The sequence below is a fragment of the Falco naumanni genome, chromosome 4, assembly GCF_017639655.2.
Source record: "Falco naumanni isolate bFalNau1 chromosome 4, bFalNau1.pat, whole genome shotgun sequence".
NCBI lineage: Eukaryota > Metazoa > Chordata > Aves > Falconiformes > Falconidae > Falco > Falco naumanni.
This window is the reverse complement of record NC_054057.1, coordinates 66,401,046-66,426,614: the sequence shown is the minus strand read 5'-3', so window position 1 is coordinate 66,426,614 and position 25,569 is coordinate 66,401,046. Positions and strand designations below refer to the sequence as shown.

Sequence of the window (25,569 nt, the reverse complement as noted above, 5' to 3'; positions counted from 1 at the left end):
ACCTGAAAAATAAATTATTTGATATAAAACAAATCAATAACTTAAAAACACACTAAATATACAAAATGTTTAACCATATACTGTACAGTATGGAAAACAATTGATAAAACCTTCTGTCCCACAAACAGATTAACTTATAAACAAAAGATTACATAAGTTAAGGGAAATTAAATCAATAAAAAGACTAGAAGTACAGTATTATTCAAAATTACTGGTCAAATAAAGGTTTATCCCAACTTATGTTTCAAAAGTCTCAAGTAATTTTCTTCTCAATGACCAAGTGAAAAAGTTCTGCTGTACCACCAAAAAGTTGCTCAAAAATGTTTAAAAATAAGGAACAACACTATGAGAATAAAGATTCTAAAATGTGAACACTGTAGCAATTTTTCAAGGTTTCAGGTGGCAGTTCTACTATTACTGATTTTTCATCATTTCAACAACAACAAAAAAAATTTAAGTGCTGAAAATTCCACTCAACAGAAAAATATTTCTAGTTCAACCTTTATAAATGTCTGACCAAGTGTGATATATAACAAATAACCGCAGCAAGACTGAAGAAAACAATGATTTAAAAGTCAAATCCACTCACTGGGTGTTGTGTTTTGCTTTAGAGATCATAAAGGCTTCAACTGGTTTTTAAGTCATGCAGAAGGAAAAAGCAACACTTAAAAAGTTTTGTTTAGTTTTACTACGTAAGACCACTACAAAAAAAGCAATCACAAAAATGATGCTGTACCCGATTAACTTAAGAGTGGACACTTTTAGAAATTAACTGCAGTTTTCAATTCCGCCGGCTGCGTCATGGAGAAGTCACACAATACGCGGGTACCACCTCTTACAAGCAAGAGAGAGGGAACTATGACCCTTCTTAGGAACGCCGCATTTTTTAAATTCGTAAGTAGAAAACCAATATGGTATAATAAACACAGAAAAGAAGCGCTAGCCTTTTGGCCTTCGTATTTATCAGTTCTATTGTGCTGAGCATCCAACATTGAGAAGTGCAGAGCTACGTTAGAGGAACTTGCCTACGGCACAGACAGGCTCTTCTGCTTCCAAACAGAGAGATTAAAGTACCTAGGGGGACAAATTCAGTTCTTGAAAAACAAACAAACAAACCAAACCAAACAAAAAAAAACCAACAAAAAACCAACCAAAACCAAAAGACAAGTGCAGCCCCACGGTGGGAGCTCAAAGGGAGCTGTGTTTTCTTATGCTAAATGTGAATTTGGTCCCTTCGCTCTGAAGCTATTCTTAGGAGCCTATAAAGTAGAAATGTTAACAATAAGGTGCTTCACTGACAGCGTTACAAAGGACAAATTTCCTAATTGTGGAAGTCAAAAATATGGTAACCTTATGATAGAGGTAGCATTAGGACAAATAGCTCTGCATTTGACTGTTGTGATTGAACCATGAGATTACCATCAGTAGTTCACAAAAAGCTGTATGTTAAAAAACCTCCCACAAACCCTAATGTTTGGCAGGTAGATATATCAGAGGACCTACTTTCAATAAACAGTTTATTATAAGACCTGTTTATTTGGCTAAAAAAAAAGTAAATGCGGGGACATTGTCCGAGTTTCTTTGTTTTGTTTTTTTAAAAAAGCACATATGTAACTATAAACTATCCAAAGAAGAACTTTAGTTCATACAGTTTAGAAGACACTGAAAAAAATCTCACCTGAAATATTTGAAGAATCTCTACTTTATTGACCTTACCCAGAACATTAAAGTAACATGAAGTTATAATAAATGTTTAAGGACCTTAGGGACTATTCGTTTCCAAAACTTAGCATTCAAAGCGGTGGATCACCTTTTAAGTGATTTTTAAGTGCTGACCATTCTTTCTATAAATGTAACTATGCCAAAGTTGTTTGGTTTTTTTTTTAAGATTCTTAATTGCTTTGTATAAACAACATTACTATAACATTCAATGCCCCTACAAAAATAGGTGTCCTCTCCATACTGACACCTCTTGGTCATCTGGACAAACATAAGTGACCACAAACTGCCCGACTAGTATTCACTGCAGTGAGAAATTTATCCTGCTTTACTGGCTCGTGTATGTTTGCATTTTCAGCGGTTTTCACGCTACCATGATACAGATGTAGGAAAAAACACAACCGGCCAAAGGGAAGGAAAAAAGATGTGCGGACACACACCGCTGTGGGGATGCTGATGTCCCCTTCCACCCTAAAAAGATGGATCCCCAAGTCCTTCTCAGTTCCAGATCTAGAGCAGAAGCAAAGGCATTGGCACAAGCTCGGCACAGGAGGCAACATGAACTGCATCGGCTCAGCTCCCCTCCCTCTAGACAAGAGCGGAGGGCAGCGTCTCAAGTAAACCAAACTTTACGATGATGTAGCTTGAAGAACAAAATAAATTCAATTTAGTATACAGACACCACCTAAAATGGAATCACAAGAGAACTAAACATGCTAAGCTGCTTTGACTCTGCTCGTGTTTCTAGCTTTTCTAACGTTGCCGTCCCCTTGCCTGCAGGAGCTGTGCTTGCCTCTGCCAGCTTACACAAAGCACACAGCAACTTGAGTTTCTTTTTTGGTATTTACTGTGAGATTTCCCTATCTGCAAATGGTTACCAGAAGGTTTAAACTCTGATTAAGCTTGTGGCTGGCTTTCTGCACAGGGGTGAATTCCGTTCACCATGGAAATCTGGGAAGCAAATGTAAGTTACTGAGCAGGAATAAAAACTTTCATTAATAAAAATCAGACTGGAAAGGACCAAGTCTGAATAAAGCCTTCAAAGAATTTTTACTTAGAACTCAATTATTATTTTTTTTTATGTACTGAGAAAAACTGATTAATTTTTATTTGCTTTTATTCTGTGCAACACAACTAAAGCTTCAAACATCTTCAGAGAAGTCTGGAGGTAGTCTCCAACCACAGTCAGGCCAGTATGCTCTTAAACTAGGCATTGTCTCATTTTAAGAGTGAAACTCCACAGTCTGGCAAAGAATGAAAATTGCTCATGTGCAGTGTTGGAAGCAGCCCCATAACAAGCGTGTTAAGCAGCCATGCCTTGGCCCGGTAAGAGCCTTCTTGGAGTGCCAGATGCAAGAAGTATTTGATAAAAAGCAGAGAAAAGGATAGGTACCAAGTACCGGTGGCAGAGCTTCCCTGTCAAAAGGAATACCAAGATCATCCAAAGTGATTCTAAAGCTAAAAGTGACAAAGCAATAATTAAAAAAAAACAAAAAACAAAAACCCCAGAACAAAACACCAGATACTCAAAAGCTGGTAAAATTTCCTGAAAAAGCTAACTGGCTTAACGCTTGAAGTCCTGATGTATGGTCCACTGAGTGCCAGAGAAACTGCAGCAGCGGTGGCCAGTTTCTGCTGGAGCACTAAGCATTCACATGCAAACCAGTTCTCTCTTTCTGAATGCAAGTGAGTTTTGGACACAAAGAAAATAGAGCCCAGAGAACTGCATCGCTGGCCACTTGCGTTCCCACTTGGCAGAGCTCAGCTCTGGAGCCTAGCTACCCCGACTGTAAGGAGATGGATGAAAAAGCCTTCTCTCCCCTTTTCTTCTTAACCACATACAGATAAACTTTTCGTTTTGTCACCGTATTCATCCGAACGATCAAGGAAGCGTAAAAAGGAAATGGTGTCGCCCCAATTGCCGCTTCACAAAATCCAGACCGATCTCTTCAGGAATGCTAGCACAAAAAACATTTTTTTTTTTTGGCATCGCCATTCTCTTTCAACATCTACACAGGAGACCCGGCAGTAGCAGCATGGCCCTAACTGTGTTTTTCATCAGGAATTACACCTGATCCATCAGAAGCAGGCACTGGGGGTGTCCTGCGAGGCTTCTTACCTATTCTAAAGGATCCCAAAACATTCCCATCGCAGCTACTCCCTGCAGCACATCTCTAGTACGGACCATCACATCCAGGTCTTTAAAATCTGACCATCACATCCGAACCCAGCACACAAGACTTTCTGGTGTTCCTTACTGAGGCTACTGCATCTCACGAGGAACGTAGGAGACCTCTGGTTTGAGACAGGCATTTGGTTCCACAAATATCTTCTAAGCACCGACCGAGACAGAAGTGTCACTTCAAAGAAATGTCTCTATTTCATCCAATTAAAGGATGATAAAGCAGAATGTAGCTGTAGTTTTCTAAACTCCCTGAGGATTAAGAGGTCAAAACGTCTCTTGAAACAGCTGTGTTCAAGGGAGAGCTTCAAAGGAAGGTAGGCTGGATGATGTGTAAGGCAGCCAGCTGCTCCTACCTTTTGGGCAGAAAAAAAATTATGATTATTTATTAGAGAATTTAGTTTCCACTTGCAGAAGTTTTCTCTTGGTCTTTACTAGTAGGGTGCATGGGCTGTTTTTTAGGACCAAAAGCATCAAGAAACATACACAATTACTGTTAAACAGACCATACACCTCTGGTATCAGCTCTTGATATTTTAGCAGGATTCCCAACTTGCTCACATAATAACTATTTTCAGAGAACTATCAAAAGGAAGCTGGGATGTTTCCTAAAAGATGTTTTCCTATCACTGTTGAAACAATATCCTGCCTTTCCTTCTTATTTAGCAAAGAAGGAGAGATGGAAAAAATAGGGAAGCAGACAGATGACAGTGATGCCAAAAAGCCTCCAAGAAAAGTTTTTAGAAAGTGACAGCTGGCAAGCTCGCAGCAGCGTGCTGCTGACGGCCAGCATGCTTGTAATGACTACCGATGCAAAGTCATGTTCAGGGTGTCATTTGTTGGAAGTCTGAAGCCCCACCAAAATGCTGTGATAAAACAGCAACTGCCATTTAGGTTGAAAATTCATCTTTATGAAAAAGCAAGAGAGAATGACAGGAAATTGGAAATGACTGCAGACTCACTCCTGTGGAACAAGATTGCATGAGGTTTAAAGGTGATGGGACACTTTCTCTTTCAAGTAGGAGGGCTTCTTTATACTATGCAGTTTTAACTTGGGAGAAATCCCCTGAATGCTTCTGAATCTCTTCTTGTACGCAGAAAAGAAGTATTCACTGAAGTGATAAATGAGTGATACCTTGCTGGAAAGATCTGGAATAGACAGCTGGAAATCCCACTTTGTGGGGGTGGGAGTTGGTTGGTTGCTCTGTCACAGCCACCGTTTTACAGACCATCATTTTTGCTTCTCAAAAGATGGTAGAGTGAACAGGACTGGTAGGAATGGCGATGCTGATTGCATTATTAGCAAAAATCCCACTTACATTCACCGCACACAAGCTCAATAACAGTGGGAGGCTGCTCACTGTGCCAAGACCTATCTATACAGCTTGAAATATGCCATAGGCAGTTCCAGAAATATCAGCATTTCCTAGACAGTGCTGACGGTAATTAATGGAGATGGGCAGCTAGTTCAGCTGCTCTTCAGTGCGAGCGTGTGCAGTGTGCAGAGATGCTGGTACAGACTTCGTCGGGTGGTGCAAGACTGCAGATCCTATCGCAGGAAAAGGCAAAACGATCGCGAGCACAAGGCAAGGTCAGCTAGGGATGGAGCGATACGAGCAGGCAGCTTAGAACGGCCTCTGGAATTTGCAAATAAACTTTAGGACTGGTAGAGGTTCACACAAAAAGAGACACTGCATTAAGACTACCACTGACCCAATTTTTGTGTTTGCTCTAGCTTCTGGCAACAGAACAAAGACATTAGACCTGAAAGATGCCCAGGCCAAGTCTCTAGTCATGCACAGTATCCTTACACGGCCTCTGTCTGATAAGAGTAATCCTTTTCACGTTTCCTACCAAAGAACACCTGCAGGGTTACATCAGTCTGTGGCACACAGTTTCTATGTGGCAGATTTATTGGAGCACTCTTGTTTCACAATCTTTTTTTTTTTTTCTTCTACTCATCTGTCAAAGGAGTAATGTAAAACTCTTTAAAGAGGAACTACAGTTCTTCAAAACAACACTCTTTGAAAGCTGGACACTTTGTGCAATACTTAGCAAAAAAATAACAGAAAATAAAAAACAAAACAAAATTTGAGCAAAACAAAATCAAATTTAATGTTCTTAAATGCAAAAGTAAAAACAAACAAAAAACACAAAAAAGCAAAAGAAAATTAACAGAAACAGAACAACTCAAAGTTTCAAGGCAGTCTGCAGAAAACTTGGGGGATTATTCTTTAAATCTACAAATCAAAGGGATTTTTTTGTTAATATCTAACTTGCAAGTAGTAAGTACTTTTCTGCTGAGTGTTCAATAAGTAAAGCTAGTTGTCAAAACAAAATCCTATTAAAATAGAAAAATCTAGCACTCATTAGAAGGGATGCGAGAAATACAATGCTCAAATGTTTATAACTCTTTTTTCTTTACAAAATAGAACTACCAAAGGAATTCAAACTACAATGATCTTTGAAAACGAGTAAGTATCTTGCTGCATTATAATGTACCAGTAAGTAGTGCACCATGCATTAAATATTTGGACAGAAGAGATTCAGTTTGATAAAGTAGCAACATATATTCACACTCTCTTTTTGGAGTTTCATTTTGACTCTGAAATCTTCCCGGAGTTTTTTTTTGAAACTCTTTGGTCCATTCCTAATAGAAAGTGGGCTTTACAAAGTAATGTTTCTAAAACCTTTGAATTTGACAGCTTGGCCACTGCTCAGTTGTGCAACTTACCTCATCAATGGTGTTAAAAGTTATGCTGGCATGCTACTACTTACAAGACCTTGACTTTAAAAAGCCTACTCCTCAACTATGTATGTAGTAAAGAATATTAATCGATCAAACAATTTACTGCCAAACTAGAACATTAGTATTTCTCAACTTTTCCTCCATACTACCAAGTCTGGGGTAGAGAAGTTCAGGGGAATGGGTAGGAAAAACAACAACATCAGAAAACAAGAAAATTAATGAATTCAGCCTGATATTTTTCAGAAAATTCCAGTTTTTGCAGACAACATTCAATGGAACAAATGTTAGTCTCATAAGTGAAAGCATGCTTCAATTTTACCACCATCCAGAGGGTCTAGTTAATGCAATCTACTTAAGATTTCAGGGGATTTTTAACATGTTTTAAATGAAATAACTTAAAAGGAACTTAAAATTGGTCTAACATTGTGGGATTTCAAACATTTGAACATGTCAGTTGCATCCCAGAATATAAAACCTTTTTCACTTCTCATTTAGACTAAGACAAACACTTGTGAAAATTGGCGCAAAATGAGTTTTACACTAACAAAAATGTTTCAACTTCTGTCACTCAATTATCTATTCCATACAAAAAGCACGAGCAAGTTATTTGTGGGACTTGTTGGTTTTGAAGGAAACCTGTAAGATTTTGTCCCCCAGGCGGTAGCCATTAAGACTTGCTATGGCCATTGCAGCTTCTTCATAGTTTGTCATGGTCACAAAACCAAAACCTTTGCACTTGTTGGTGTTGAAATCTCGAATAACTTTCACATTGGTAACCGCACCAAAGGGGCCAAACATCTGCCAGAGGATTCCCTCATCAGCATCTTGACCAAGGTTGTAGATGAAGATACACCAGCCAGAAGATGCGTTTCCTGGAACATTTACACCAGAAAGCCCACTCATGTGATCTACACCCATAGGAGAGAACCTAGCAAATAAAAAGCACAATATTTCATGTAAAAGTTCAATTCAATTACGCAAATTAACTTGAATGGGAAGCAACTGAGAATGAATATTTTCTACATGGACATCAACACCGCCAGAAAGAAATGTTTCCCCATTCAAATTGACAATCAAATTGACAGCTGCCAGGAAAAAAAGTTAAAATATTCCAACTACTTTAGCAATAGGGAACTAGCCTTAGAAATGGGTAGGCAACAGAACAGTTGCAGGGCAAGGTTACGTGATCACCTTTCACAGGGGACCCGGATCGAGCTTTCAAACTCCGCTAGGCTGTTCAGAGTGCTCCGTGGCATCAGTACAGAACGGCTCGAGCGTGGGCAACAGGCAGCACCCCCCCAGAGACCCCAGCTTGCTTCAAGCCACCCTCAGGCATATCTCACTTATTTCACTCAAGGAGTTTGCATCCCATATCCTCCTTCTCCTGCCTCCCAAACCAGCATGTTGGCAACTCTAAGTCAAAGGATTTCTTTGGGTGTTGGCGAGGTGGGGGAAGGAGGGCGTATTTTGGTTTTAGGAGTAGAAATCGTGTGTATTAATTAAAGTTTCTTTTTTTGTGGAACAGAACAAACCCTCGTCCATTTTCCACCTTAAGGCAGCAGGTGCAGGCAAACACTCCCAGTATGAGAAGGCTACTAAATAAGCCAGAATCATGCATACTTGCAGCTATGGAAATACGAGCCCTTCCTCACTCAATTCTCAGTAGCTGGGATGCCCCACGTTTCTAGCTACAGAATTTAAATCTGGGGTTTTTGTTCCTTAATACTGGTTATGCGGATAATTCTAACTGCAATAGCTTTCAAACATCAAAATAGCAAACCGCATTTAAACACACAGTTTTGCATTTTCAATGTGGTTTTCTTCTAATTAATTTGACACCAACTTCATACTAGGGAAAACTTATCTGACTTCACTGAACTGGACCTTTTAAATCACCTGCCCACTCTTCCTAAACCCTGCCTCCCTGCATAGTACCCCAGCAGTATTTATGCATAACAAAAAGCAAAAACCTCTCATTTCCATGTCTTGCTTTGTATTATTTTCTTTTTTCCTCTAATCCACATCTCTAATTCCCCTTTATTCTATTTCTGGTCTCCATCCTAGAAATTCAAAGCTTCAGAATATTTTAATGCAATATTATGGTTGCACAGCTAAGCACTCAAAGGTCAGGAAATGTGAAAGTTAAGGTAAAAAACTCAATTTGATCCCTTGTGCTTATGTATTATTTAAATAATGTGCGGTCACGTGATTGTAGAAATATAATTATACTATACCAGGGGTTCCCAAACTGTGGTGTACCACTGGTGATATGCAAACCACTTAAAAGCGGTACACGTGCTGCTCTCTGCCAAGAACATGGCGGTGGCAGTTCCTGATTCTCTGCTGACCTGGAGAAAACACGGAATGGATGTCTGGGCAGTGAACACTGCATTTAAGTGCCAAACACTTCCCCACTGATTTTTTCTTGCCCTGCATAAAGATAGGAGCTGCTGCTGCCTTTATAATAGAAGGGAGGGCTGAAGGCAATGTCTCTCAGAGGGAAGGGGAGCAGAGCTGCAGCAGCACACACATACACGCAGGGAAGTCAGCTCATGTTCAGTGTGGCACTTCGGTTGATGCACTCATACAAGAGAAGCACTCAGTCACCATCTCCCCTGCCCCAGGCTCGCCAGTGCTCAGAGCGCTCACTGTCTTGGAGACCTGAGCTATCAGACCCTCCTGTACCCACAGCGGGGGGAGTCTTGGTGGCACAGACCCCTGCCCCTCCATCACACCCTAGCTGCTGCTGACTGCCTGGAGGCAGCCGAGGTGCCCTGGCTCAGCCAGGCTGCAGCCCAGCTGGCTACCTGCTGCTGCTGTGCCACACCTGAGCTCCTGCTGCACGTACTCACTGCCGCTGCCACTGTTGGCCAGCCCCAAGCAAATCCAAGTTTGGGAATCCTTGTACTACAGTAAAACTGAAAAAGCAGTTAAGAGTATCACAGTGTGAATGAGACGCACTAATCCACGTGATCTGATGGTTATGTGACATATCTACTATTTATTTTGCTTTTATATAAAAATGTTCCTGTGTGCATGCTTTACATGCTTACTTTTTCTGACAGGCACCTTCAGCCCTGTAGCTTCTCTCCATTTGAGTAATGATCTGGTAGGAAGTATTTATCTTAGTATCTGGAAATGTTTCATCTCAACAGATCACCAGTCTCAGGTTCTTGTTCACATGTATGGGGAGCAGAAAATCACTAAGCTCAGAACTGCATGATGTTGGTTCCAGCAGTCAGTGTAGCTCTGAACCTTGCTTGCTATAAAGCCTCGGGCTCTGCCCACAAGCTCAGATCGACAGTACATCAAGGACTGGAAACGCCTGTAGAAGAGCAGCTGGGCATCGAATGCAGGAAGACAACAAATCTAAATGCATACTATACAGGCAAAATAATTTTAAATAGCAAGTATCTCTGTTCTTTGGATACACTAATTCTCTGATTCTCCTCTCTTCCTGCTTTGACTCACAAAAGCCTTACAGGTTTATAAACAAAAACAAAACAAAACACTACACAAGGGTAAAAATATCCCTAAAAGACTTGAAAAGTGATTTCAAAAAACCAACCATAGGAAATACCACCTCACACATAGTATCTCCCTCACCCAGATCTAACACGATACTGAAGTGAAGCTATACTTTGCAAATACACATGAAAAAAACAGCCTTTCACAAAAGTTTCTGCTTGGTTAAAAGGCAACCATCAAAAAAGAAATTTGCAAAAAAGTGACAGTAAACACGGTATAGAATCAGATCCTATGTGGAAGGCTAAATTTACGTATAGGCTTGCATCCACCTGGAAGCATCACACAGGACATCTGCCATGAGTGAGAGCACTCACAATGAGTTGAGCGGGCTCCTACTGCAATTCAGCTGATCTGATAAATCGCTACGCTTGTCCTGGGCTGAAGGCCTGCACAAGAGGGACACAAAATCTCTTGGTTAGCTCGGGGTAACAGCCTGTATGCAGCCAGGCACAGAACAGACGACACATAACACTTCTCTGTCCTACAGGAAAAGATTTCTTCAACCACACAAAATCAATGTGACTCCTAGGCAGTTATTAAAGATGTTTAAAACACTGTTTGATTTAGGCAAAGAACACTAAACCCCACAGAGATCCAAGATGTTTCTGAGAAAATGTTTTAAAAATTCCATTAATATTCTAATTTGAGTGATCTCGGCCTTTGCATACTTACTGCCAGTGTCCTCATTTTTGTTGTACTTATTTTTATACTCTCCCCTCCACGCTGCTTTTTCAATCCTCCCTAAAAGTCTGCAGATGATGCTATCCATGGGTGGTTCTTTTAAGTCACGCCAACCTCACAACTCCACCACCTTGTGACACTAAGTATCAACAGAGTATATTTTTAATTGTAGTATTTTACACTTTATAAGCTTCTCATTTGTATGAATGACCTTTTGCTGTACAGGTATGAGACAGACAGCTTCATTTAATAAGATTCTGAGATTATTTAACATGCTAGAGGACAATCTCAGAAATGACACTCCTGAACAAAACAATTCATTTTTAGCTCTATGAAAGTCCTATAAACCTTTTGCTGAATTCTTTTCACTGCAATCTGAGAACAGCTATATACAGCACCACAGGTGGGAGCAATCCCACAGTTTACATGATAATAAACAGTAATATTATTTTTAATATTAGCCTATGTTGCCTTTACACGTGAGCTGAGCATCTTTTTACTTTTTAATAGTTCCACAGAGAGCAGGAGTTCAACTACACTGATACTGGTCATGTCCACAGTTTTCCCCCTCTAGCAACTTTCTCCTACACCCTGATACAGACAGGAACCACCTACTGTGCAAAAAACCAGTCTGGTTGAGAATTCAGTGATACCAGCCTTAAGCCTGAAATAGCAGGGTGTTGAACCAAAGGGCTACATGTCAGAGAGCAGCAGCAATCAAAATAAGGGGTTTCAGTACCACATGCTTCTAGAATTTTGATTAAATACTACTCTGGATGAAATGCTTTTTTCTGTGGCATTCTCAACACAGACAACTTGCATTCAAATTACAAATTGGCTTCAAAATTGAAAGTCTAAACAATTTCACTGGAGTGAAATAAAACAGATGTGTGGGAGCTGTCTGAGCAGAAATGCCAGTGACAGGGTTAAACACCGCTCTAGAGTCTTCTAGCATTTCCCCTTGATCAAAGTACTATCAAGAATCAACACCTCCCCTCCAGGCATTTTGGACCCAACTCATTGACTCCTGTATCAACAGAAGTATGCCCATCAAAGTAAGTGGGAACTGGCTCCAATCCTGAACATGTCTGAAGGCAAAACCAGCTGAACTGGGAATATTTTCAAGATTTGAAAGAAGATTCTTCTAGCATGAAGCTCTGGTGAACTGGAAAAGCACAGGACTTCTAGGGACTTTGGCCAGCCTTCTCATGCTTCAGGAGCTAAACTCCTTAACTTCATCAGAGCTCAACACCTAAAGATCGGCTACTCTAAGTAAACAAATCTTACACTCAAAAGAAACTCCTGCCCCAGATGTTTAATTTATCCTCCAAACACAATCCCATGCTGCAAGCATCATTCCTTCCGGATGGAAACAGCACTCTGGACCATGTCTCAGAATGAGCAGGCCAATCCAGGACTCCAGTGGGACAAGGCATTAAGACCAGTTTCTGATGTGAGCTACAAATACCACTGGAACTACAAAGGATTAACAGAACATTAAACAAAGGATCTGAGCGGTATCTGTAGGAATTAACAATTACAAATTAGAGATACTAAAGGCTTAAACCTGGATTTACAGGGATATGATGGAATGAGATGAAGTGTAATCAAAATGCCAGGTTAAGTATTCAACCTCTATGGAGCAGAGACGACAATTGTAATTTATATGGACTGTGAGCTCTTTGGAAGCAGCTTATCCTTTCATCATGTTTTGTTCACTGCACAAAACAAACAAGACTCGGTCAAAGCTAAGGTTCTCCAGCTTTAACACAGTATGACTAATTATAACTCACTAAGTTCAGCATCCTTTAAGGAAGGCTTCCTAGAAAAACTTGTAGTTAACAGCAAAGGCGGGAAGAAAAATAAGAAGGGCTGTGGGATGGTGCGTGTTGGGCATACATGTACATATGTGCATGCATGTATGTGTCATTGAGGGAAGAAGTTTTTACAATGAGTGTTAATGTTCTTGCAAGTCTGTGACAAAATATGAAGAGAGATGAACAGGTCTCGTCTTCAAGTCAACTGGTTAATCTTGTCTCAATGGCGTACTCGTAGCAGCACAGCTCAACCCAGAATTGCGCTACTCCTACCTCTGTCAATCTGTCGTACCTAAAAACCTTCAGCTCTTTCTCCTGTAACTAGGAGCAGGAGTCAGCCAAGATGTGTTGACAAGCGAGCACTGAGCACAGACAACTTGAGTGGACGTAGTTGTTACCGCAGAGGCAGGAATGGAACAGGAAGAGACAGAATGTTTCCCGTTATCTTATCCCCACTTGTGGAAACCCATGCCAGCAGAAACGTATGAAATGCCCGCAAATAACATTAATGCTGCTCTTCATGGCACAATTAAAGATCAATGAATGAACTGCTAATTAGAATTTAGTTTCACCGGCAACTGTTAACATAAATACATTAATCATTTTTACTGTTCCTAAGTGACCTTTACAGGACAGAACTGAAGTTATTCGGTATCTTAATTATAGATGTGAATATTATTTGTACTGCTTATTCTGATGCATCTTAATTCTGTTAAGGGGAAGAACGATGATGAAAATGTCCAATTACATTAAGAACAAGAACACGAGACACAGGCCTCAGGACTTTACCGGGATCAGGACACACTGAAGCCCTGGCTGACAAGAGATGTGTAAGTTTTTCAATAGTTCACCTAACTGCCAACAAGGCAGAATTTCACTCCTTGGTGTAGCTTAAAAAGTTTTAGATGGGGAGATCTAGATGAGCACTCCACAGACATGAAATCTTCTTTCAGGAGCTGCCTGCATTAAGCTTGCCTGGGCTACAGCTGTAGAAAATCTGAGAACAACTGAGGTTGGCAGGGGCTACTGGAAACCCTCTAGTGAACCTCCTTGCTCAAAGCAGGGACACCTACACCACGTTGCTGAGGCCCGTTCCAGCGAGGTTTTGAGCGTGGACACTCCACAGTCTCCGGGCAACCCGTTCAATCACTCTTAGCGTAAAACAACAGATGACTACAAAGTACTAATTCTCACTGGAGACACGTTTCACCTAACTGATCTTAAAAGGCTGAACTAACGCGTTATGGAAAGGTCACAACAATCTTGGAACAGCAGCGCTGCAAAAAGCTATTTGAGTTTTCAGTCCAATTTTACTGAGCTAATTGGATAACTCAGAGAGGAGAAAAAGAAAAGCAAATTCTCAACAAGGAAACACTACTCTCAGGAGCTTTCATGAACACAACTCATAACAAAGCCAATTACTTATCTGCGAGACAGTAAATATAATGCATTTTCCAGAGCACAGTCCAACTATCAACACCCTCCTTTAAGCGACAGAGACAATTCAAATTCAAGCAATTCATATTCACAGCAACTAAGGCAATTGTCAAAGGCAAAACACGCAGCACCTTCCACAGCTCTGGAAGCAGACAGTATGTTGCAATTACTCAATAATCTTACTGAACTTACCAGCACTCAAGGAAAGACAGAACACTGCACAGCTCAAGATGTAGGCAGAAATCCCACAGAATCTCTTAATCGGAAATAAGGTTTCCCTATTTTACTAGGACACCTCCCTGCTGGAACCAATGGTTCAGAGCTTTAATTAAATTGCCAAATTATATCTGCATTCAGATATACAGACTACAGAATGGGGATCTGTTGAGACAGGCATCTACCAATACCCATCTGGATTCTGCTACTTTCTATCATCTCACTATACACTCAATTGTAGAAACAGGCACCGTAGCGTATGTACCTTTACAGAATTAACTTAAATATAAATTTTACAAGTAAGATTTTTACTTTCATCATACTTTAATTCAACAATTTATTGACATAACACTGCAGGACATATAGTGCACTATATTTATTCATTCACACACGCTACAATGAAGGTATTACTGCACAGCTGCAAGAGTACAGTTTCCCAGACGGACACGGGAATAGTAGTACAGCCTTAAATGCATTATTCTTCCTAACCTACCTGAATCTTTGCGCCTGGTGATGCACTGGCCCTCCAAACCGTCTAGCTGGTGAATGACACAGCTGCGATAACAGTGCCACATTTTTGTTCTGGTTAGGATTGGCTGCAAACTTCACTGTAATGGGTTCGGAGGAACCTGGGGGTTTGTGACCATTGAAATTTGTAATTGCCTCTTCTGCTTCTGACCTTTTGTCAAACCGGATAAATGCGACCCCTCTGGACAAACCTTTTAACCAAACCAATAAAAAAAAAAATAAAAAAAAAAAAAATTGAAGTTCAGGATAAACTCAAAATAACTTTGAAAGCAAAAAACGAAAAAGTTAAATATTCTATGGTCACAGCTTTCAAGTTCTCTACATTTACTAATGTTTCTTCAGCAGCTAGAGGATAAAGTACAAAATTAAGAAACAAAAGACAAATTAATACATTTATTTCAGCTATAAACAACCGCAGTGACTAAAACACTTTTAAAAAAAAAATCCAATCCGGTAGAACTCCATGAAAACCATCATCAACTAACATTTCCATTAACAAAAAAAAAAAACCCCAGACCCTCCCAACATTTTAAATTAATTCCACAGAACAAAAAGAGAATTAATTCCAGTTGGTTAAAAACAAGACAAAGCCTCTTAGCTTCGATTACTTTAAGACTAAAAAGCATCTGCAAACACAACATTGACACTGATTATTTGCACATGTTTTCAGTTTTCCATGCCAAAACCCCACTCTGGTTCATAGATGAGGGCCCAAAGGTCTAACTATAATAAAGTAGTTCAACCTTTTGTTACAAAGAGATCACAATTTCACCTACACCACGTCCATTATTTCTGGCTGTCATATACCTTATTTTTAATTGATTAAAAACTGAGTAAGAATTACCTCTTCGTAACCATACTGAAACAAATTGCTGTTAAACATTTGTTTGTTGTTTTTTGGGGTTTTTTGATTTTTTTTTCCTATTCCAGACCCCAGCCACTGGCTGCTGTTACCCTTCTGACCGAGGTAGAAGTTATGCCTTATGAGATCTCTTCCTCTACTTCTCATCTGTGACTTGACTATAGGCTGGAAATACTGTTTATCATAGTGAAGCTAAAAGGGTACATTGGGTTTAAATTTCATTCCAAAGAGGATATTATGGCTAGACTAATTCTAGAATTTTACCAGCTCTACTTCAGAAAGGGCTATTATCAAACATTTTCATGTTGTCTCTACACCCACACAGGGCAATCTTCAAAGTTTCAGAAGTTGTTCAAGCTTATGGTGTGATACTTGGGATTTCACACAGCTGTTTGTGACAATTCATTGTATCAATTAATTGATACAATACATTCATTGATACATTATTTCCCGTGTTTCACAGAAGGAAATGCAGCATGACAAAATTCTCAGCATGCGGCAAACGAGCACAGAGAATCCAACCCCTACCGTTACCCATAGCACAAGCTCTAGAAAAAGCCTATTTTCACGTGGGGCACTGGGAGAACTTTCATAATTAACAGCTCATCTTGTTAAATATGCAAAGTCACACAGAAAAAAAGCCTATTTCTTAAGAACTGCAGAACAACGGCAGGGTATGGCTGGCACCAGCTGTGCAGCTGGCATTTCTCAGTCATCTGGAAAAGAGTCAACCTGTGAACAAGTTACTCCATTTTTTGATTGCTTGCTGGTTTACTTCCCAAAACAGGAGGCTGGACCAGATTGACTCATCAAATTAGAGGTGACAGCACTATATGCTCCAAACCCACTGAGATTAGCCTTTCTGTGCCAGGAGGAAACATATTCCCCGCTCTGGAAAGGCACAGAACAGCAAGCAGCATCGCCCAGAAGTCAGCAAGAGCCATCCCAGAGCCCAATGTACTGTTCTTCCTTCTCCACTTCCACCCTGTTCATCTTAGTGCTTCTCACTTCATCTATCATAGTGTTCATTTAAAAATCTAAGTATTTTAAAACAGATTATTCTCAAAAAATAGAGAACAACCTCTGCTAAGAGGGTAATTTGAAAGCACGAATTACAATGTGTCCTAACTGGGCCTAGATTAAGGCACTGAAAGGCAGGTTTTAAAGCCAAGGCACAGCTACATTTTTGAAGGGAAAGAAAACCTAGGCTATGTATGCATTAAACTTTATAATGTAAACAGAATACATTCTTCAAACAATACGATATTAAAGTTATTTGAAAGCAAGTGGAATATTCTGAGCTGACACCGAATTAGCCTCAGCACATTCAATGAAAACTGTATTATTACTGGAGATATTTTAATTGTATGACTTTGTTCATCTCATTTTAAAGCTTAAAAGACAGATGCTAGCTATCTAGACTCCATAGGCAGCCAGACAGCTATTTTGGACACTTGTATTAACAAGTTTTCTGTGCTCTAGAAGCCACCTTCTTGCTTCTACCTACAGCTGTCACCTGGATAACTAGCTCTAGAGACAGAGTCAGACAGATATCAAAGTTGGACAAAATGAATCCTTCTCTCCAGGAAAGGAAGGATAGGATTTTCCTCGCTCTACGCTGGAGTGTCTACAATGTCAGTATCCAGATCTTATCTAGTCACCTTGGATATCTCTTATGTAGTCGCATTTACAGTGTGGTCTGACCAAAGCAAAACACTTAGAAGCAGATGCCTACACAAGGAGCTAGCTCTGACAGAGATACTGAAGATGGTAGACTTCAGCATTTAGTCAGATTAATCCCACCAAAAGTTAATTAATCCCATTCTAAATTACAGTACACCCCTCACAGGGCATGGAAGTTGCTGTTTAACTACTATGTATAAGTGTACACACTACCAGATATAGAAGTGTGGATTTGCTAGAATTAAATTATCTTCTCTTCTAATATAGCATACGTATAATCAATAAAAAAGTGTATTTACAAAAGTTCTCTCCAACTTCATACAGGACATGTGGGCTATGGAGAAGGAAAAAAAACCAACCCACCCAAAACCCCCACCAACCAAACAACAACAAAAAAACCCACACAGAACACCTAAGGTTACCAGATAAGCCATACTCTGCAGTTAAACAGTCTGAAATAATTAGGCAAGAAACTAAAATTCTGTGAAGACACATTTAACACAGCCTTACAATTAACATTATAAAATAAATCCTTAACTTTGGTCTCTCCTGAGCCGAGTGCTTAACTAAGCAACATCTCCCTTATCTTTCTCTCTTTTTCTTTAAAAAACAAAACACGATCAGAAAATCCAAGAAAGTAGTGCTAAGCATATTAAGTTCATTCTTTTGGTTAGCAGTAAGCACAGACGACTGTAAGACACCTCAATGTTTTAAAACATGAGAAATCTCTGTGGGTTCCAAGTTGGTATAAAAGACAAAACACATTACTGTTTTGCTTTTTAATATATAACTATGGCCTGGAATTTACCTGTGGGTAATAGCTGCATACGTGTAAAGTAAAGGTAACATTAGCGCTCCAGGTTACAAACTGCCCAGAAGCACGCTGCACTACTACAGTAACATCAAGTGTCATAGCAAGAGTAGGTTTGGCAAATCAGCAGTTCAGCCTGGTAAAACTGACAATAAAAGCATAAAATATGATATGAGGTTTAAAGTGTAAGCTAGCGAAGGAGGCAGCATAAGTCATTCCGTGTCTTAAAAAAAAAAACAACAAAAAAAAAACCCACTGGAAAAGGATATCCCATTAAAATTTTATCAGTGACTGACACCAGATGTTATGGTTAGTTTGTCAAAGTGATTTAACTTAGGAACTGACAGTCTATGAAAAAACAACAAACGTGCTACACACTACAGTTTTATGAAGCTAATGTAACAGAACACACCTGTAGTTTGATCCACAAGCACACGCGAGTTGATGATGCGTCCAAAACGTGAAAACATGTCTTCTACATCTTTTTGTGTCATCGACCTTGGTAGTCCACTAATATATAAATTAGCATCCTTGATAACTTCAGAACTTGGACGAGCATAAGAAACCTTTAAAAAGAGAGGGAAAAAAAAAAAAAGAAAGGTAAGTTCAAGGTGTAAATAAGAAAGAGTGAGTTATTTCTTTAGGAGTCACTTTCATTTATTCGCCACTAAACAATGCCAGCATTTTTTATTGGAGTTCAAAAAAGCAGAACAGGGAGAAGGTAGGGGCAAACTGCCAGAACTAAAAGAGAAAAGGCATGTCCCTGTACAACTCCATTCATTTCGGGCTTATACAACAGTGGCATTACTATAAAGAGACAGCAGCAGACTAATACCGATGCTTCCAACAAACATACTCGCTCCACTGAAGAATCCCTGTCTGAAGTTCTGACTCTGATACTGGACCTGTCAATAATCACAGATCCCACCAAGAACTTGTGCTGTCAAGTGCATTTTTTAAAGCCTCATAAAAAGATTTTACCAGCTGGAGTGCAGTTTTCTATCTCAACTTCTGCTACTCGAGAAAGTTACAAATATCACCTAAGCAGGTGTTATTTCCTACACACACAGTACTAGCTGTTATTTTGAAAAGGAGCGCAATTAACACAATTTAAAGTACAGATCATCAAGTATCTGAGATGTACTTGAGTTCAAAAGTTTGGCAACAATTTGGAACGATCCCACCTACTTCTGTAAAACTGGTGGCAATGTAAAGAAGGGAATCTTTGAATACAAAGCTGTTACAAAACCTGAGAGGCTTAACAGCTCGCTTCACTATTCTTCTCCCAGATTTTACCTTTCTTGCACTTGGAAAGCACACAAGTCTTACCACCAGAATGAAGCTTATTAGAATGCCATTTTCACAGAAGACTGAAAAAAATCTAGACATCCTACCTTGATAGTTTTTGACTGAAGTCTGAGGCCATTCAGTGTGTTTATTGCTCTTTCAGCATCTTTTGCAGTAACGTAGTTCACAAAGCCATAGCCTAAGCTGTGTCCTACATGGAAGAACATTTTTTAAATTAATCCTAAACAAAAGGAAGTTATCAACATCAAAATTAAGGGAAATGCAAATGAGAAAAAGTAAACTGAACATAATCCACACAGCAAATATTTAAATAAGCCAAAAAAGTTTCTCAAGGCTGACATACATCAAAATATTTAAGTAACTCAAAGCTCTTTCATTTGCCACTTTGGACATGCCACTGTCTTCAAGAACAGTGCGTATCACACAGCTGCAGATCATCCATCAACAGTTAAGAAATTAAAGACTAAAAATACTGACTCTGAACAGCCTTGTAAACTTCATGGGTGTGGAACAAAGGCAAGAATTTAACAAAGTTCATTAGTACAAACTCTTGTAGATAAAGAGCAGAAAGTGAGAAAGTGTCAACAGATGAACTGCTAGGTAAGAAATCATCAGGCTACTCATTTCTCTGTAGCTATTCCAACCTTACTCCTCAAGAGAAGAGGGAAAAAGAAGTTTAATTAATGTACTATTACTTTATGTAAGTTTACTCAACTCTCACAAAAATAATTATAATAATAATAATAATAATAATGCAAATCTTTACATCGTTTAAGGAAATGGATATTTATTTGGATATACTTATTTATGCTGCTTCTATCTTCAACCTCCACAATCAACTATATCAATTATCCATCTACTATCAAATATAACACTACATACCAAGCTCATCTTGGCTTTCAATTACCCAACTATTAGAGACTTATCACTGTAGACCTAAAAATAACTAAAGATACTTTCAAGACCATCCGGTGCAACAGAGCAACTCCCACTCAATAAAACATACAGCTTTTCAGACAACTTATCCTTGTCTCGTCAGTTCCATGGGATTTTCTGAAGAAAACTGTAAGCATACATGGGAGAATGTGCTTACTTTAACAACATACTATTTTTAAGTTATTAAGTTCTGTTGTTAGCCTTGAGAACACTAGAAGACACAGCTAACTGTTAATAGTAGAGGATTCTCTTCTGAAATAAAGCCCTTTTTTAATAACACAACACGGCTCTGCAATAGTCTTAGCTGGTAAGAAAGTTTTCTTATACTTTCCAGACATTTCAGAACACCAAATATACCCACCCCAATCAAAAAAAGAAGATTCAAATGGTGATCATCCTAGCAGAAAGTATCAGAGAAACTGAACAAAAGGGCTGGAACAGACACTGCACACTAACTCCATCTACTGAAAAAAAGAATCACCAGTCTACTGAAAGCAAAGGCCTCTGAGTCTAAAAGCCACAAGGGATGGAAGGAAGCGCCAAATAACCCTCAAGTTGTTATTACTACCGGTATACATGACAGATTCACTGCAGATCAACTGCAGCTCCCTGGCATGTCCTCTGCCTTTGTCTGCTTTGTTGTGAAATGTAATATACCAGTAGCTCATCTAAACCCAAATAATGTCATTGCCCGTTTTCTAATATACCCCTTATATAAACAGTCCCAGTTAAAATTAACTGTCTCCTAAAGCTCTTGAAGAAGCCAGATCCCCTTTGTGTTCAACCCTCTTGCAGGAACAATATCCAACACATCTTCACCAGCACAGACCAAACTCTCATGATGCCAGATGCTTCTGCACAACTGTAATGGCAAATCACTCTTTGATAGCCAAGTAGGATTTAACTCTACGTAAGAAACAAATAAATGCAATAAAAGCAAGATCTTAATTAAGCACCAAATGCTGCACTGTTATCCTTTAAAGAGCTACAGTTAACACTGATCAGGATTTTGCAGACATATCTTATATATACCTACAGCATTTTTGTTGGTTTCTTTGTAGCATTCATTTTCTGGTTTATTAGTCAGAGACGGTCAATCATTTAGATCAAATCTGGTTAGTCCACAATCGCTTACCTACTGAGATTCTTCTCCCCTGATTAAGAAAATTAATGATTTAACAATTAGAAATTTTTTTAGCACCTGGACCCTGGCTTATATCTCCCAAATCTGACCAAGAAAACAAAGATAAGAGGGAACAAATATCACACAGAGAGTAGGCAATGGCTTTTTACCTCCTAAGAGGGTGGGAAGAGTCCAACACTCCTCACAGGTACAGCCAGCCAGTGCGTGCCCTAAAGGCTCAGAGTACCAGCTGCTTTGCAGATATTTTCAGTCTGGCCCAAAAGCCACATAAACATGAATATTCCAGTAAACTACCAAAGAGATCCGTATCCTAATAAAGTTTACGGAAACAGGTCCTTAAAGACCAGGGAAACAGACTTCAACAATATTAATCCCTCTGAGTCTGAACCACTGAGCCCTGGCAGCCGGGACAGTCATTCCCTGGATGGATGCTGCGCTGGGGAGAAGGTGACTATAGCCTCCTGCCAGAGTAGAGCAGGGTTCCACACCATATAAATTTATTAAACTACCTTCAGCACTCATCAGGGGCTCAGCCTACGACCAGTGCAAGCGAGTATCCTTCCCTATTTTCTTGCAACGTTCCCAGAGAACACAGGAGGCATGCAAACATTATCCACCCAGCAGCTTTCTTGCAAAGCATCAGGCAGGTTATGTCTTTATGCACCGTTTGAGATGACAAAGAAGATTAAGCTACTTAGTTTTGGTTTTATCCTGCATAAAAGTAGCAGCACTCACACAGGACCAAAAGGGACCACATGATCTGGATCCAGCCCCTGTAAACACAAACTGTACGTATTTCCTTTCCCTAAAACGTAAGCCAGCTTCACGTTAAAAGCAGTTAAGATTTTAGTGCTAGGCATTCTGGTTGAAAGCACGTTCTACAAACCTCATCCAACACTTCCCTCCTCTAAATGCAAACCTTCATCCTTGGGATCCAGTTTTTGTCGCCCAAACCCTGTCCTTGAGCTTACACACACTTATCCTTCCAAGTGCCTGTTCCCCAAAGTACACACAAGCAGTGACCATATCCCCTTGGCCACACTTACTGTTTTCTTCCGACCATAATTCTGCACCTTTTCCACTTCTAATTTTATACAGGTTGCTCAACGACTATTCCTTATCAAAGGGATATGCCTATTTAAATGCCCTGGGAAAAGAGGGAGCAGGGATATAATTTGGCTTACAGAAACAAACACAGGTTAAAAAAAGAAGGGTCTGAAAAGTAGCAGGATTACAACAGCTACCAGATTTTCTCTTTATCTGTTGTAGGCGTTTTATAGTAAATTCACACTAAACCCCAGAAATTATAGTCCAGTTAACTTTTACCTGCCACGTGATATTACCTATTTTTCTTTACAAAAACTAGAGTACAGGACTTCCCTTTTAGTCTGTAAATTACATCAGTTTAACAACTTTACAGTCCTTAAGCTAACAAAACAAAAGCTAACCCATGCAAAACTGACAACATATTAACTGGTCTTGCTCTATACTTAATATCATCAGTCTCAGGCATCTCTTGCTGTTCAATCACCAAGTTTCATCTCTGACCAAGGTAGGGTATCTAACACACGTCAATCCCGTCACTGCAAGAGGCATGTTCCACTGTTCCCCTGACAGATCACTCTTGAGGAATGCTCTCTGCTTCACAATTTTACTCCATATTCCTTCCTCCTAAACAATACAAACTACCTTCCTTTGAGGGCATGCCAGAAAATATATAAGGAATCGGCATTTACAAAGCATTATGGTTTGTGTCAAGTGTTTATCCCAGGCAAGGAAACAAGTTATTTGCTTTATCATGATGTTAAGAGCCTGCTAGAAACCTATCATGCAAAAGGCGGCAGTACTGCAAAAGTTTTTAAACTATCTTAGAAGATAGTAATTAAAAAACCTTTAAGAAAAAAACTTTTAAAAGTTTGCATACACATAAACACAAGTGTACTCAAGAGACAAAGATTTAAAAAAAAAAGAAAAAACAAAACACACAACCAACAAGTAGGTCCTTATCTGGATGAATAATTAACAAAGTGACCATAAAACCTAGTTTTAAGCAAACTACCATACTCCTTCAGCAGAAAGAATCTGGTTTTGTTTCCATGATAAAAAGCCCTTTCATGAAGGAGGGCACGCATTTTCTTTCTGTGCATCACTTGGTTTTCTGTCCATGTCCTTGCTTCCTTTCCCAGCTCCCTGAGACACACTGCTTCAGTTACTAACTCGTTTCTTATTCCCCTCCTGTTACTGACTGACAACTCTAGTTTCACTGGGGAGTCTAATATGAGACCAGAGCCAGGACTTAATTTTCCACTTCACTACCGACCAGCTGCCCCCTCTGGAAGCAGCTAACATAGATTCTCCCCATCCTATCCTTCTCAAGAACCTAAATTTAAATCTGGCTCCTGTCATGTCAGAGGACCTCAGTACAAAGGCATTTTAGTTTAGAATTTGTTTTCTGAAATGCGAAACAATGTTCTGAGATTAAATTAAAAAGGCCCAAGTACATAACACAGAAGGATGGAACAGATTCTCCCCGAATGTCACTCAGGGGAGGATGTGGTGTCTTGGAAAGAGCGCTGGGTTTGGGTTTTTTTGTTTGTTTGCGTTTACAAAATGTGCTGTGAGTGATAACCAGACAGCTTAAATACATGTGAACACATCAAGCACCACCACATCCAAATACCAGGCATCAATGTGCTGAAAAAGGTAGACAGTACCCCTTTTCTTCTCCCATTCATGGTACCATTTCTAAATTTTGAGTTTATTTCTAATGTAGTCCTTAAACCAAAGCCTGGGATTACCAAAACTGGTACATGGAATGCAGACTCTGCCCATTTTCAGTGGACTAGTTATTCTGTCACACATTTTTGGAAGCACCCACTCTCATAGTCTATTTTTAATTGAGTGAAAACTCATTTCTGTAGGTTTCCGCTAGTTTTCTTCTGTCTTTTTTTTTTGTCCACTGATCTCAGGAGATGATGCTGGTTTCTAGCTCCTCCTTATGTCCTTCAGCCCAATGTTAAATCTGCTCCACATCATAATTTTTAACCATTTTTTCACTTCAATACTTTAAACATCAACTTCAGAACCTGTCATGTTCTACACACACTGCTTGGCCTGACTTTGGAGACAAGCAGTTGCTATTTGTTACCCTCTTGGCAGTTTTTGTACTACAAGATATCCTTACAAAAAAAAAAAAAACCAACAAAACAAACCACGAAACAAAACAGCTTCTTGAAGGATTTTTGTCAAGACATACTTCTGGATGTTAACAAACATCTGAAGTATTTAATCACTGATCACCAAAACTAACAGAAGGGCATGATTTTCCATTACAAGGCTATGCTGACCAAGCCGTATCATCACAACATAGAAGTGATTCTATTTATTACTAGTCTACCACACAGCGCTCAGTATTTTTGAAAATACAGGAAACACCCCTACATGCAGTTCTTCACTAAAGATATACATGATGCATCTCAGCTTCTCTGAAAACAAGTGAAGCTGAAACTAAAACCCACAGCTCAAACAAAAACTTTCCTCCTGATCCAGTCCCAAAGTACCCAGTCCTTCATTCTTCAGCAATGTCCTTACACCTAAATTCATCAGTGATCCTGAGAAATTGCTTCGCTTCTCTGAAACACACCCATTCCTTCCCACTTCTACCACGGTGACCACAGTTAAGTCCCAGAAAACTAGAAAAAGTGCTGCTTGAGCTAGAGCTAAGTACAGTAGTTTTAGTGCAGGTATTAAGTAGCAAGTTAATCTTAAAAATCACTTTCACTTTGCCCCAAAAAATATTCTACAGTCTTCTTACACATTTTAGAAAAAGGAAGCAAGTTGGTTTTTTTCCCCCCCAAGTAACTCCTTGAAGCTACAATTAATCATTCTGAATTACTTTTTACAGTTATGCTTCACCTCCAGTTTAGTCATAAATGCTGTCCAAAACCATCATTAGTCATGCCAACACC

At 39.5% G+C, this 25,569-nt stretch overlaps 1 protein-coding gene across 10 annotated transcripts in view; it reads right to left on the bottom strand.

Annotated features, from left to right (window-relative positions):
* The window catches only part of ELAVL1 (ELAV like RNA binding protein 1), a 58,812-nt gene that overhangs the window by 15,974 nt on the left and 17,269 nt on the right, over positions 1–25,569 (bottom strand). For 7 of the 10 annotated variants that reach the window (XR_005827407.1, XR_005827408.1, XR_005827409.1 and 4 more), the window contains exons 3-6: positions 19,608–19,711; positions 18,626–18,779; positions 14,823–15,048; positions 10,493–10,564 (exon numbers count right to left, since the gene is read on the bottom strand). Coding sequence is in view for 4 of the 10 variants with exons in the window: in XM_040590610.1 (XP_040446544.1) it covers positions 10,493–10,564; positions 14,823–15,048; positions 18,626–18,779; positions 19,608–19,711 (556 nt within the window). In the remaining 6 variants the exon portion in view is untranslated. Of the gene's footprint in view, positions 1–7; positions 7,579–8,884; positions 8,999–10,492; positions 10,565–14,822; positions 15,049–18,625; positions 18,780–19,607; positions 19,712–25,569 lie in introns of those variants that run through there. The other 3 variants (XM_040590608.1, XM_040590607.1, XM_040590609.1) reach the window with 3 other exon arrangements.